The sequence below is a fragment of the Topomyia yanbarensis genome, chromosome 1 (genome assembly GCF_030247195.1).
Source record: "Topomyia yanbarensis strain Yona2022 chromosome 1, ASM3024719v1, whole genome shotgun sequence".
NCBI classification, from domain to species: domain Eukaryota; kingdom Metazoa; phylum Arthropoda; class Insecta; order Diptera; family Culicidae; genus Topomyia; species Topomyia yanbarensis.
Window position 1 is genome coordinate 16,091,023 of NC_080670.1, and position 11,058 is coordinate 16,102,080.

Genomic DNA, 11,058 nt, shown 5'->3' on the forward strand with positions numbered 1-11,058 from the left:
AATGCTATATTATTGAAAACCTAAAATATTACCAATCCATTCCAGTTTCCTACTGAATATTTGATAAGGGGATTTTTCTCTAGAAGAAAATGTTGAACATTTTGTGCGCAAACCAGCCTTTATAATTCAACTGCACTAATTTTTCCTCTTCACCTTTTTCGTTCTGGGTTCTGGAACGGTTTCTGGTTTAGGTAGCACTATTCTTCTAAACAGCACCGCATTCAGGTTCGCCAAAGGGCGCTCCTCCTGGTTGAATTTTACTTCCAAATCACGCCACAATCTACACCTGTCGGCTACATTCAGTTTATCAAGCAGTTGACCGCTGAGTAGCGGAACGATTGGCTGCAGAATGATTCCAGTATGTCGCAAAACCTCCATCGTTAGGGCCAAGATGGTTTCTAGCTGTGGTTTCCCGTCGGGACCTTTACACTTCCATGGAGCCGTGGTTTCGAAAAAGTTGTTTGTAGCGTGAAGCAGATGTACCACACAATCTACCACCAGATGAAAATTGTACTGCTGATAATGGAGACGGACTTTATCTACAAACAGTTAGAGATTTAGTTAAAAACAATAAACAGTATGAGACTTTCGAACCTACCTGGTAATTCATTTAAAAGATCCAACATTTTTTGCGTAACTTCTAAAGCGAGTAATGCTTCGAGTGATGCGTGATCCACGGCAGGAACAACAGCTCCCGGATTAAGAACCTTTCCACAACAGCGAGACAGAAGATTGCCGAGCGTATCCGCCAATTCCGCATTCAAGATTCTGACGATTTTCGTATCACTGTAATCTAAAACAAATCAAGACACGTAATACAACCCATCTTATTATTTAAGGAATGAGTTGAACTTACTTCCGTCGCTGTGCGCCACTCCTTCCCGCAGTAAAAAGTACCGAATACCTTCGTTAGTATACCGAATGGCCCTTTCATTTGGATCAATGACGTTGAACTTACTTTTGGACATCTTCTGGTTATCTACAGTCCAGTGGGAATGCACCAGTAGCTGTCCAGGTGGTTCCAGTCCCGCTGCGATCAAAAAAGCAGGCCAATAGATACCGTGGAATTTTAGAATATCTTTCCCCAGTACTTGCACTGTCGGTGGCCAGTTTTGACGGAATTCTTTATTTGGGTAACCTGCTACGGTGAGGTAGTTCACCAGTGCATCTAACCACACGTACACGGACTGAGAAGGATCCGAAGGAACTTCAATACCCCATGAAACTCTGGCCTTTGGCCGAGATATGGAAATATCCGGCAACGGTTCTTGCAGAAAATCTAGTAAAATTTTTTGAAACTTCGTCGGAACCACTCGATCTTCGCAACCTTTAATCCAATGAAGAACATCATCCTGGTAGTGACTCAATCGGAACATAAAATTCCTTTCTTCTGTCCATTCGACAGGATGTCCGGAATCTGCTGATACTTTCACTCCTTGGTCATTCTCTTTTAGCTGAGTCTCGGTTAGAAAAGTTTCATCCGGTATGCAGTACCAGCCGGCGTACTGGGTCGAATAAATATTCCCAGTCGCATCCAAAGCCTTCCAGAAGCTCTGCACTGCTACCGCGTGGTCCTGATCTGTTGTGCGAATGAACCGCGTGTGAGCTGTGTTGAAGTTTTTAAACAAACCACGGTATTGATCGGAGATCTGCTGACAGTATGTGGCCACCGGGACTGAGTGGCTAGCAGCCGCCTGCTGAATCTTTGTACCGTGCTCATCCGTCCCGGTGCTGAATATCGTAGTGGAAGGTGATGTAGGCTCGTTCAGGAGACCGTTGAATCGGTGAATCGCATCCGCGATAACTGCCGAGTACAGGTGACCGATGTGAGGGGCTGTAAAGAATTGCGATGGGGTTTATTAGAGGTGCTAGATTATTACAATTATGAGCATTAGATTCGGATTGACTTTCGCCGTGACGTTAAAACCATCTTTATAAGACTAGATATGGCTGTTTGCTGCAGCAGGATTCCTTCATCAGCCCGAAATTTCATAATATGTTGTTTGATGGTAAAAAACCGCTGTTTTAATTATTATAGTGGAATTAAACGGAACAGCCCCATCCGATAACACCTCCGTGAAACTTGAAGAGGTATCCAGAATTTGATTTTCGGTCGGACACATCGTTGTCCCGATCCGCGTAAACGAAATACTCACCATCGATCCAGAGTTCCCGATCGATTATATATTTCAGACAATTGGCCTCGTTATAATCGGCTTTAGTCAGCGCTTGAACGCGCCACTCTAAAATCGAAATAGAAATATCTGGCCGAGTACTCACCGCTATGTACAATAAAGCACCAATGAGACTGATACTGGTCAACATATTCAAGTCTCTTACTCCCCTCCTTCCTTTGTTGGAAATAACCGGGGTCCACAGGCACTTTCGAGGTTTTGGCCTGTCGTTCCGAATTCCCCTAGTAGCCGATTCAAATAAGTTTTTTGGTTCCCGCGATACTGTTCGGTGTCTAGCCGAATTAGAATTCCGAAAAAAACTAAAGATCTCCCAAAACAGTGATTTCCGTTGAAAGCCACAGCAAAGTCTGAAAATTCTCCCTCAGTTGTGCAAATGGCAATTATATCGTTGATGTAAATTAAAAGGAAGATGAATGTATCTTTTGTTTCTGTTATGTAGAGGCACGAGTCGGAACCATATCAATTTAATAACTTCGTCTGTTCGTTTGTTCCAAATACGTACTGCTTGTTTCAGCCCGTATAAGCTTCTCCGAAGTCTACAAACCTCGTCATTGTTTCCACTTTCCCAACCGAAAAAGGCGTCGTCAGCATGCACTTCTACCGGAACAATTCTTGGTTTCGAAAATTCTTCTAGCGTCTATACGGTCCTTTCGTCGGCGGCATTTGCTGGCTTTGTGTAGTGCAGTTGTTATTTTTACGTGACGAATGAAGTTGTGCTTTGTGTGAGCCAATGCTACAATCGAACATCGCGACTAATTTTGAATTCTCCGGTACGGATATTTAGCATACGATAGGCTTTATGCTCCGATGAGTAGCCGACAAATGTCATCTTGACTGCTTAAATGTTGAGCTTCTACAACCACTACATTCAACAACTGATTTTCTAACATGCCATATTTCTAAAGGTGTTCGTTTTTTGCAGCTGATGGTGAACGGTTCTGGAAATAACAAGCCGTATTAATCGCTTCCACCCAGAATCGGGTATGCGTATTATGCGTGTAAATTCCGGACAAATCGTTGCTCGTCAATCCCAAATGTTGGTAGTAAATAAAAGAGAAAAGTTTTCTCTTTCATTAACTGCGTCATTAAGAGCGTCGATAGTTTTTGGAAGACTCCTTAGTATTTCGCCAGAATTTTCCAACCGTTCCGTTCCGTTCACCGTTCCTTGTAGTTCACACAGCAGACGTGCATACGACACAATTTCATCCGACACTTCCAGACGGTATAGTTGCAGTCGCCAAGCGTTTTCAGAGGACTTTTCAATTCTTTCATTATTGAATTGCTGTTATTCGGTTTGAAAATGCTCCTGTGATTCTTCAAAATTCTCTTCGTTGACTTACATCCAACACAAAATCTTCTGAGTCAACAACCTGTCAACTTTCAGGTTTGGAAATAACAAACGCCTTGATTCGACTAAAGTTTGCTAAAAAGTGACGTAGAAAAAATTGAAATTGAAGACAGTTTGCTTCGATTCTAAAAATCATTCGGCGTAGCTACGCAACATGGTTACATGCACACAATATATTCACTATAACAAGAAGTTGTTTACACTTATGGCGATTTCGCTTGAACCGAAACTGAGTCAGGTTCTAACCCCAACTGCTGTCAGTTCATACATTTTGACAGCAGTTGGGGTTAGGAACTGACTCAGTTTCGCCTCAAACAAAAACCACATTAATCTGTACGGTATCTGCGGAAGATCGAATAAAATTTAATAAACAAATAAACAAGTACCTACAAGTACCTATAAACAACGGCTAATATGTGACTGTCAATCGTTAGAAACTTAAGAAGTATTCGGTATAGCATATCGTATTTGGTTCCAGGAACCTACTCGTTACCTTAATTTTCATTTGCTTCATGTATTCCAACAATTCAAGTATTTCGCGAAAACTTACCAGCATTCACGTAAAATATTGGCGTTGTCACAAACGAAAATGAGCGGTTTTTGCTGCAAAATGACCGAATCAGCTTAAAATTTTCCAACATATTGATTAGTATTTGACAACCACTCACGCAACATCACAACAAAATAAACCCGCAAACACATGATTTACAGCGGACACAAAAACACCGGCAAGCGTTGGTCAGCTGTTTCTGACAGTCGAACCAGAGATGCCAGGTACTTTTTTCAAATGTCTGCAATAATAATTTTAAAAGTCTGGGAAGTACAAAAAATGTCAGAATAGCTAGTGTAACCAAAAGCATTTATATTCAAAAATCTGCAAATATCTGCAACAAAACATAAAAATCTGCAAATATCTGCAACCAAACTAGAAAATCTGCAAATATCTGCGTCATCCAAAAAATCTGCAGCTTAAATTAAAAGTCTGCGAATTTGCAGACTTGTCTGCAAATCTGGCATCTCTGAGTCGAACAGCTGATCAAATAAACTTGATTACAGCGGCATCGTTTTTCTGCCCGTTTTGACATTACCACGAATATTCGCACTCAAGACAAAGCAAGCAAAACAAAGATGGTGGCTAAGTGAAAAAATTCTTCTGTTCAAGGAAAAATTACAATTTTTACTGGGAATTTACCCTCAAAAATGAACGAAAATAGCTGGAATCGAATCCCGGCCGTCAATATTATCACACTTAGCATAATTCTGTCCGTTTTATGCTGGATACAGACAGCAAATGGTAAGTGAAAATTTTTACCCCTGTGTATAGGCAATCGTATCGATTTCTTCAACCATTTCAGCCCAGTTGCACAAAAATCTCAAACACTACGAAACGCTGCACGCGGACGATCTGACACACCGTATCACAAAACGAGGAACGAAACATAGCAGTCATCCGTTCAACACCATCAAGGAGGTGGAGTTTCGGGTGTTGGGTCGTAACTTCCGGCTGATACTGCACCCACACCGAGAAGTACTGCACAGCAACTTCCATGCCTACTCGGTCGATGGCAGTGGGACGGAATCGGTGATTCACCTGGATCGGGACAATTTTTTCAAGGGTCGAGTGTTCGGGGAGTCAAATTCTCAGGTAAACGCACACCTGGAGAATGGACTGTTGACAGCTTCGGTGGTGCTGCCCGACGAGACGTACCACATTGAGCCGTCGTGGAGGCATCTGGACCGGTTGAGCGATAGGCACATGATTGCGTACAAGTCGTCCGATATAAAGTTCAGTTGGGACGACGTGGAAGCGGTAGGTGGTGAAATGGGTGGGGTTCCTAAGACGTGCGGATACGTTAAGGAGGGACTGGAACTGGAAGAGGACAATGAGGATGGTAGTGCCGATGGGGAAAAAGAGCAAGAGTTGGGGTTTGATACGCTGGTACCGTCGGTTTGGACGGTTACGGAACCGACCGAGGGAAGGAAGAGTAGACGGAAGCGACAAGCCGATCAGTACGAGTATACACCAACGAAGACACGGTGCCCACTGCTGCTGGTGGCGGATTATAGGTTCTTCCAGGAAATGGGAGGAAGCAACACTAAAACTACCATAAATTATTTGGTAATTTTTAAAGGTTGTTTTATCTGTGCTGAGATTGTTAACCTTTTCAATTGTTCCAGATAAGTCTAATTGATAGAGTTCATAAGATTTATAATGACACCATCTGGCAAGACCGTTCCGATCAGGAGGGATTCAAAGGAATGGGATTTGTTATCAAGAAAATTGTTGTCCATTCGGAACCCACCAGAGTGAGGGGAGGGGAAGCGCACTATAACATGGTTCGTGAGAAATGGGATGTGCGTAACTTGCTAGAGGTAAATAATATTTGGCGTTTGTACTGAGAACTAGTCGAAGGTATTTCAATTCTCAAGGTCAAAAACGGCAACTGGTTCATTGAGAATAGAAACATCTTAGTAGTTTATACATTTACCCTAATTAACGATCATCTATCCTGTCTTAACATGCTGCCTGGGAAGGTATTCTCTCGCGAATACAGTCACAAAGACTTTTGTCTAGCCCACCTTTTTACCGATCTTAAATTCGAGGGTGGTATTCTCGGGCTAGCTTATGTCGGGTCTCCTCGACGTAACTCCGTCGGTGGTATTTGCACACCAGGTGCTCTTTTCGTCGTAGGAAAAATCAGCTTCATTATCATTAATCTCTCAATTTTTCTGTTTCTTCGAATTTCCTTTCCTCAGAATACTTCAAAAACGGTTACACCCTGTATCTGAATTCTGGCCTGAGCAGTTCGCGCAACCACTACGGCCAACGTGTAATCACCCGCGAAGCGGATCTAGTAACTGCCCACGAATTCGGCCACAACTGGGGTTCCGAGCACGATCCGGACATTCCGGAATGTTCGCCGAGCGCTTCACAGGGCGGTAGCTTCCTGATGTACACCTACTCCGTCAGCGGATACGACGTGAATAATAAAAAATTCTCACCATGCTCGTTGCGATCGATCCGCAAAGTTCTGCAGGCCAAATCGGGACGATGTTTCTCCGAGCCGGAAGAATCTTTCTGTGGCAATCTGCGAGTCGAAGGTGATGAGCAGTGCGATGCGGGTTTGCTAGGAACGGAAGATAACGATGCGTGCTGCGACAAAAATTGTAAACTGCGGCGGAATCAGGGAGCGGTTTGCAGCGATAAGAATTCACCGTGCTGCCAGAACTGTCAGTACATGATGGCTGGGGTGAAGTGTCGGGAAGCTCAGTATGCGACATGTGAGCAAGAGGCTAGATGTACCGGAAATCATGCGGATTGTCCCAAGAGTCCTCCGATGGGCGATGGGACTATGTGTCAGGAGCGAGGACAGTGTAGGAATGGAAAGTGCGTTCCGTACTGTGAAACGCAGGGACTGCAGAGCTGTATGTGCGATACGATGGCGGACGCCTGCAAGCGGTGCTGTCGGCAAAGTATTAACGAAACGTGCTTTCCGGTGGAACCACCAGATGTGTTACCCGATGGAACACCATGCATTCAAGGATTCTGCAATAAGGGGATGTGCGAGAAGACAATTCAGGACGTGGTTGAACGATTCTGGGATATAATAGAGGAAATTAACATCAACAAAGTGTTGCGGTTTCTGCGGGATAACATAGTCAGTAAGTGTTGGGCGTTCCGGATTAAACTTTTCTTTTGTATTAATACATGTTTTTACCCGTTCTAGTGGCAGTCGTGATGCTGACAGCCCTGTTCTGGATTCCAGTCAGCTGTATAATATCGTATTTCGATCGTAAAAAACGAAAGGAAGACTGGAAGGAGTACGAGTGGAGTCAAAAGCTAGATTTAATTCATCCAAGCGATCGTAGACGAGTAATTCATATAAGGTGCCGCTCAAAAAACATCTTAGTAAATGCTTGAAATCCCCATCATCCCTTTACATTTCAGAGTTCCACGGCAAAAAATTACCGTTGCTCGAATGTAAGAAGAGGTTTACATTATGCATTAACTTCTCCCAACCGAAAATGGTCCCATTTCACACAACCATAACAAATAAAAACGAACGACAAAGTTTACTTTTCACGTAAAATCGTCTTTTATTGATCAGGATTTTCTCCATTTTCTGGCTGCGTAAACTTCCACTTTCCATCAACGTCCAGCTTCTTCCCCCGTTTGATGGCTTCCTCACATCCTACTTTCCGCAGTGCCAGTCGACGTTCCTTACGAGTACCACTACACTGCGAAACTAGACTCATGTACCGTTGACGGAAGTTTTCTACCATAATCTGCGACATTTCGTAGGAGAGCATATCTTCCTGTCGGTCCGATACTTTTTCATAGGTCAGTAACCGACGAGCGCTATAAACGGACAGTGGTTGTTCCGAGTTGGCTATCAGTTCAAAGCATTTGTGACGCGGCAACATATCCGGAGTAAAGTCTTTCCTAAAAAAATATCGTGACTACAAAATCCTCATTCGAAGTACCTTAGCTTACCTCAATATCGGGAACCAGCACACTAACCGACCTCCCATGTTAAGATATTGCGCGGAAAAGTTCAGCAAATCCCGATACAACTGATCGAACTGATACGGCGATGTGGACGGATAGTGAACCACTCCTTCATTCAGGCAGGTTGCTCTTCGCTGTGTCTTGAATTCTATTCGTTCGGTAGATTCTCGTATGCCGTAGGGTGCTAGAAGAAGACATATTTCAAACCTCCGAAGTTCAACACTACAACCCCAAAAGCTACTTACGATCCGTAATGATACTGTCAAACTGTAAACTACCGCTCCAAACACTTCTGGAAAAATCCGACACCAAAGCATCAACATACAAACCCTCACAACCGTACTGCTTCAAATTGGCGTAGATACTTTCGTCACTTGCTCGAACCTTCTGATTGGCCCTGGTCGGCTTGGATTTTCCATGAACCGTCATGTAGTCAATATCAGAGCCAAGAACATACGCTCCAAACTTAGCGGCAGCCACCAGCAATGATCCGGAACCAACGAACGGATCGAATATTAAATCACCTTGCTTCGCCAGTCCCTGATTGGCCATCAGCAGTGATAGCTGCGGATCCATCGATGTGTTCCCAATAAACTTACGGTTCTTCAACGAAATCTCATTGATCATATCCCGGTTTCCATCCACCAACCATTTACCGAACATAACATCCAGTGGCTGTTTGGGGATATTCATGGGATCAAGTCCCCAGAACTCAATGTACAAATATCGTATGTCCGGTGTTTTGAGATTAACCGGTCCTTCCGCTGGTAAATAATGCATCGTTTCCATTTTCGCCACCTTTTCGGCTTGTGAAAAATGCTTGTTATATGTCTCGACGGTTACCCTAAAACTACGATCTTTCTGAAATAAAGGATTCAGTGTCGGACTGTTGTTCTTAATGAACGCTTTTAATTGATCGTGAAAGGCACTGAGGAGTTTCGAATGGGACCACAGCTCGAAAATGCATCGTAGGGACATAGAACGTGAAGCTAACTTCCGGGCAGCTTCGTCGTCGGGAAGTTCAACGATCCAGAACGGATTTTCGGGTACATGATCCGCTGCGGTTCGCATCTTTAAGTTCCATAACCGCACTAGAGATGCTATTTCCTGCTCGTACAATGATGTTTATTTTTAATTTCTTCGTGTGAATAAACAATACTCACCGCTTGTCGGAAATCTACATGTTCCTGAGCAAACCACAGAACGTATTTCTTCCAAGGAGAACACATTTTGATAAAAATTACTTCAAGCAAGTTTGTGTAAGTACACCTCGTAAACACGCTTGTTTCGATTACCCTGATTTTGTGTTGTGACAGTTCTTTCTCAACAATGAAACGTCAAAATGGATTGATAAATCTAATTTCTTTTTAATCTAACCTTAATCTAAGCACGATTAACTTGAATATGAAACTTACATGACGGCATGTTCTGTACCTCGGCCGTGACGGTACTATTGATGCCGAGATTGGCCAAGCTGCCCCGCACTAGTCCACAGGTAAATGCCACAAACTAGCAACAAAAACAAGTCTATTACATACCAACCAAATCCACAACCCGAACCCCACTTACCTTCGGAGCATGGTCCAGGTACTGCGAGTTGGCCGAGAGTCGAGTCAAAAAACGAAAGGCATTGTCCTGCAGTACGTACACCCCCTGGTGATTGGTTCGCAGGTTGTCGATCTGCTTCCGATAGATAGAGCTCCAGAAGTCCGTGCAAATAAATTTCATCGTGTCCAGCTCATCCTTGAATCGGGGCCACTCGCGGGTTAGCCGTTCGATGATCCGATAACCGGTTGAGTAGCCGATGTACTCCAAGGCCGAGAGGTCATTCTCCTGAACAGATGCAGAGAAAATTATTACTGGATGCACAAGAATGGACAGCTTGCGTTACCTTGTTGCTTTCCTTGGTCAGCGTATAATTCACAATTTCTGAATGCAGATACTCAAATATTGCCTCCTCAGCCATTTTTGTTACTAAAAATTTAAAAAAAATATCCCGAATACTGTGCGATGACGATTTTTACTTTCAGACTTTCGACACTTTTGTTTTACTCTTCGTTTTTATTTTTATCACTTTATTGTTGCATTTCTCTTTTGTTGACTGCAACTAACCACCAGGGATGCCAAACATATTTTTAGAAATTTACCAATTATACACTGAGTAAAAACTATATTAAATGTGCTTTGAATCTGGTGGCTGTTTTAACTATTTCCCAAAATAGTAGTAGTGATTAGAACATCGGTATCTACTACTAAGATACAGAACACTAAATTGGGATTGTCGCTAATAGTACCGTTTTCTCTATCTATTTCGCTATCTTAGGTTGGGGCGCTGACGTGACCAACTAAAATCGCAGTCGCCAGCGAATCGAACCATTTTTATATTGACAAAATTAGTATGGCGTTGTCGCTGCGGTCATCCTATGTGACTTTCCATGACGAGCAAAATATTTGCATATGTTGAAGACGGATTAGGGATCCATCGAAGCAAATTGGTAAAGATAGACGGGAATGCAGTGGCTCGCTATGGGTGGATTTGGATATGAAACTGCATACTTGATGCACGTTTTACACTCTTTTACATCCGAAAACTTTTGGACCCTTCCTGTTGTGGTTATACTATTATCATATAATTTTTTTCATAGCCTCCTTTGGAGAGTCTTTGACAGACGGTCCAACTATAACGAATCAACTTCGTTAGTTGCACAGCGAATCAAAACTTTAATTATTAAGGAGTGTTTAAGTTCTAGATTTTGACAGTTATATAATATGATACTGATAATTATAAAACTAGTACTTGCTATTGGCGATTTGCGGCAAAACCAAAATTAGTCATGCGACACCTATGATTCAGCTCATGAACTGGCAAAGTGATACAATTTGCTTTTTTTCACCCGTAAGTGAGTCGTAGCTTACAACAAAATCTTCATTATCTTCTCGGAAAAAGCTAACCACTGCCAAAATATGAATGAAACGAGTAAGAAATTTAGTTTTATTTGCAATTA

General features: G+C 42.8%; 4 protein-coding genes across 4 annotated transcripts; 1 reads left to right on the forward strand and 3 right to left on the reverse strand.

Annotated features, from left to right (window-relative positions):
* Window positions 1–99: 99 nt before the first annotated feature.
* Window positions 100–4,247, reverse strand: LOC131676975 (methionine--tRNA ligase, mitochondrial). Its single transcript, XM_058956436.1, has 4 exons — window positions 4,094–4,247; window positions 857–1,834; window positions 599–793; window positions 100–539 (listed from the first exon to the last, which is right to left on the reverse strand). Exons 1-4 carry the CDS (start codon window positions 4,182–4,184, stop codon window positions 136–138), a joined length of 1,668 nt encoding a protein of 555 aa, XP_058812419.1. The 5' UTR covers window positions 4,185–4,247; the 3' UTR covers window positions 100–135.
* Window positions 4,248–4,639: 392 nt separating this feature from the next.
* Window positions 4,640–7,643, forward strand: LOC131676976 (ADAM 17-like protease). Its single transcript, XM_058956437.1, has 7 exons — window positions 4,640–4,837; window positions 4,899–5,662; window positions 5,722–5,916; window positions 6,079–6,217; window positions 6,301–7,206; window positions 7,272–7,431; window positions 7,493–7,643. Exons 1-7 carry the CDS (start codon window positions 4,744–4,746, stop codon window positions 7,527–7,529), a joined length of 2,295 nt encoding a protein of 764 aa, XP_058812420.1. The 5' UTR covers window positions 4,640–4,743; the 3' UTR covers window positions 7,530–7,643.
* LOC131676977 (tRNA (guanine(10)-N2)-methyltransferase homolog) lies at window positions 7,642–9,373 on the reverse strand. Its single transcript, XM_058956438.1, has 4 exons — window positions 9,217–9,373; window positions 8,299–9,160; window positions 8,039–8,237; window positions 7,642–7,987 (listed from the first exon to the last, which is right to left on the reverse strand). Exons 1-4 carry the CDS (start codon window positions 9,280–9,282, stop codon window positions 7,642–7,644), a joined length of 1,473 nt encoding a protein of 490 aa, XP_058812421.1. The 5' UTR covers window positions 9,283–9,373.
* Window positions 9,374–9,396: 23 nt separating this feature from the next.
* LOC131676978 (trafficking protein particle complex subunit 6b) lies at window positions 9,397–10,160 on the reverse strand. The gene is made up of 3 exons (XM_058956440.1): window positions 9,945–10,160; window positions 9,623–9,886; window positions 9,397–9,562 (listed from the first exon to the last, which is right to left on the reverse strand). The coding sequence occupies exons 1-3, from the start codon at window positions 10,017–10,019 to the stop codon at window positions 9,437–9,439; spliced, it is 465 nt and encodes a 154-aa protein (XP_058812423.1). The 5' UTR covers window positions 10,020–10,160; the 3' UTR covers window positions 9,397–9,436.
* Window positions 10,161–11,058: the final 898 nt, after the last annotated feature.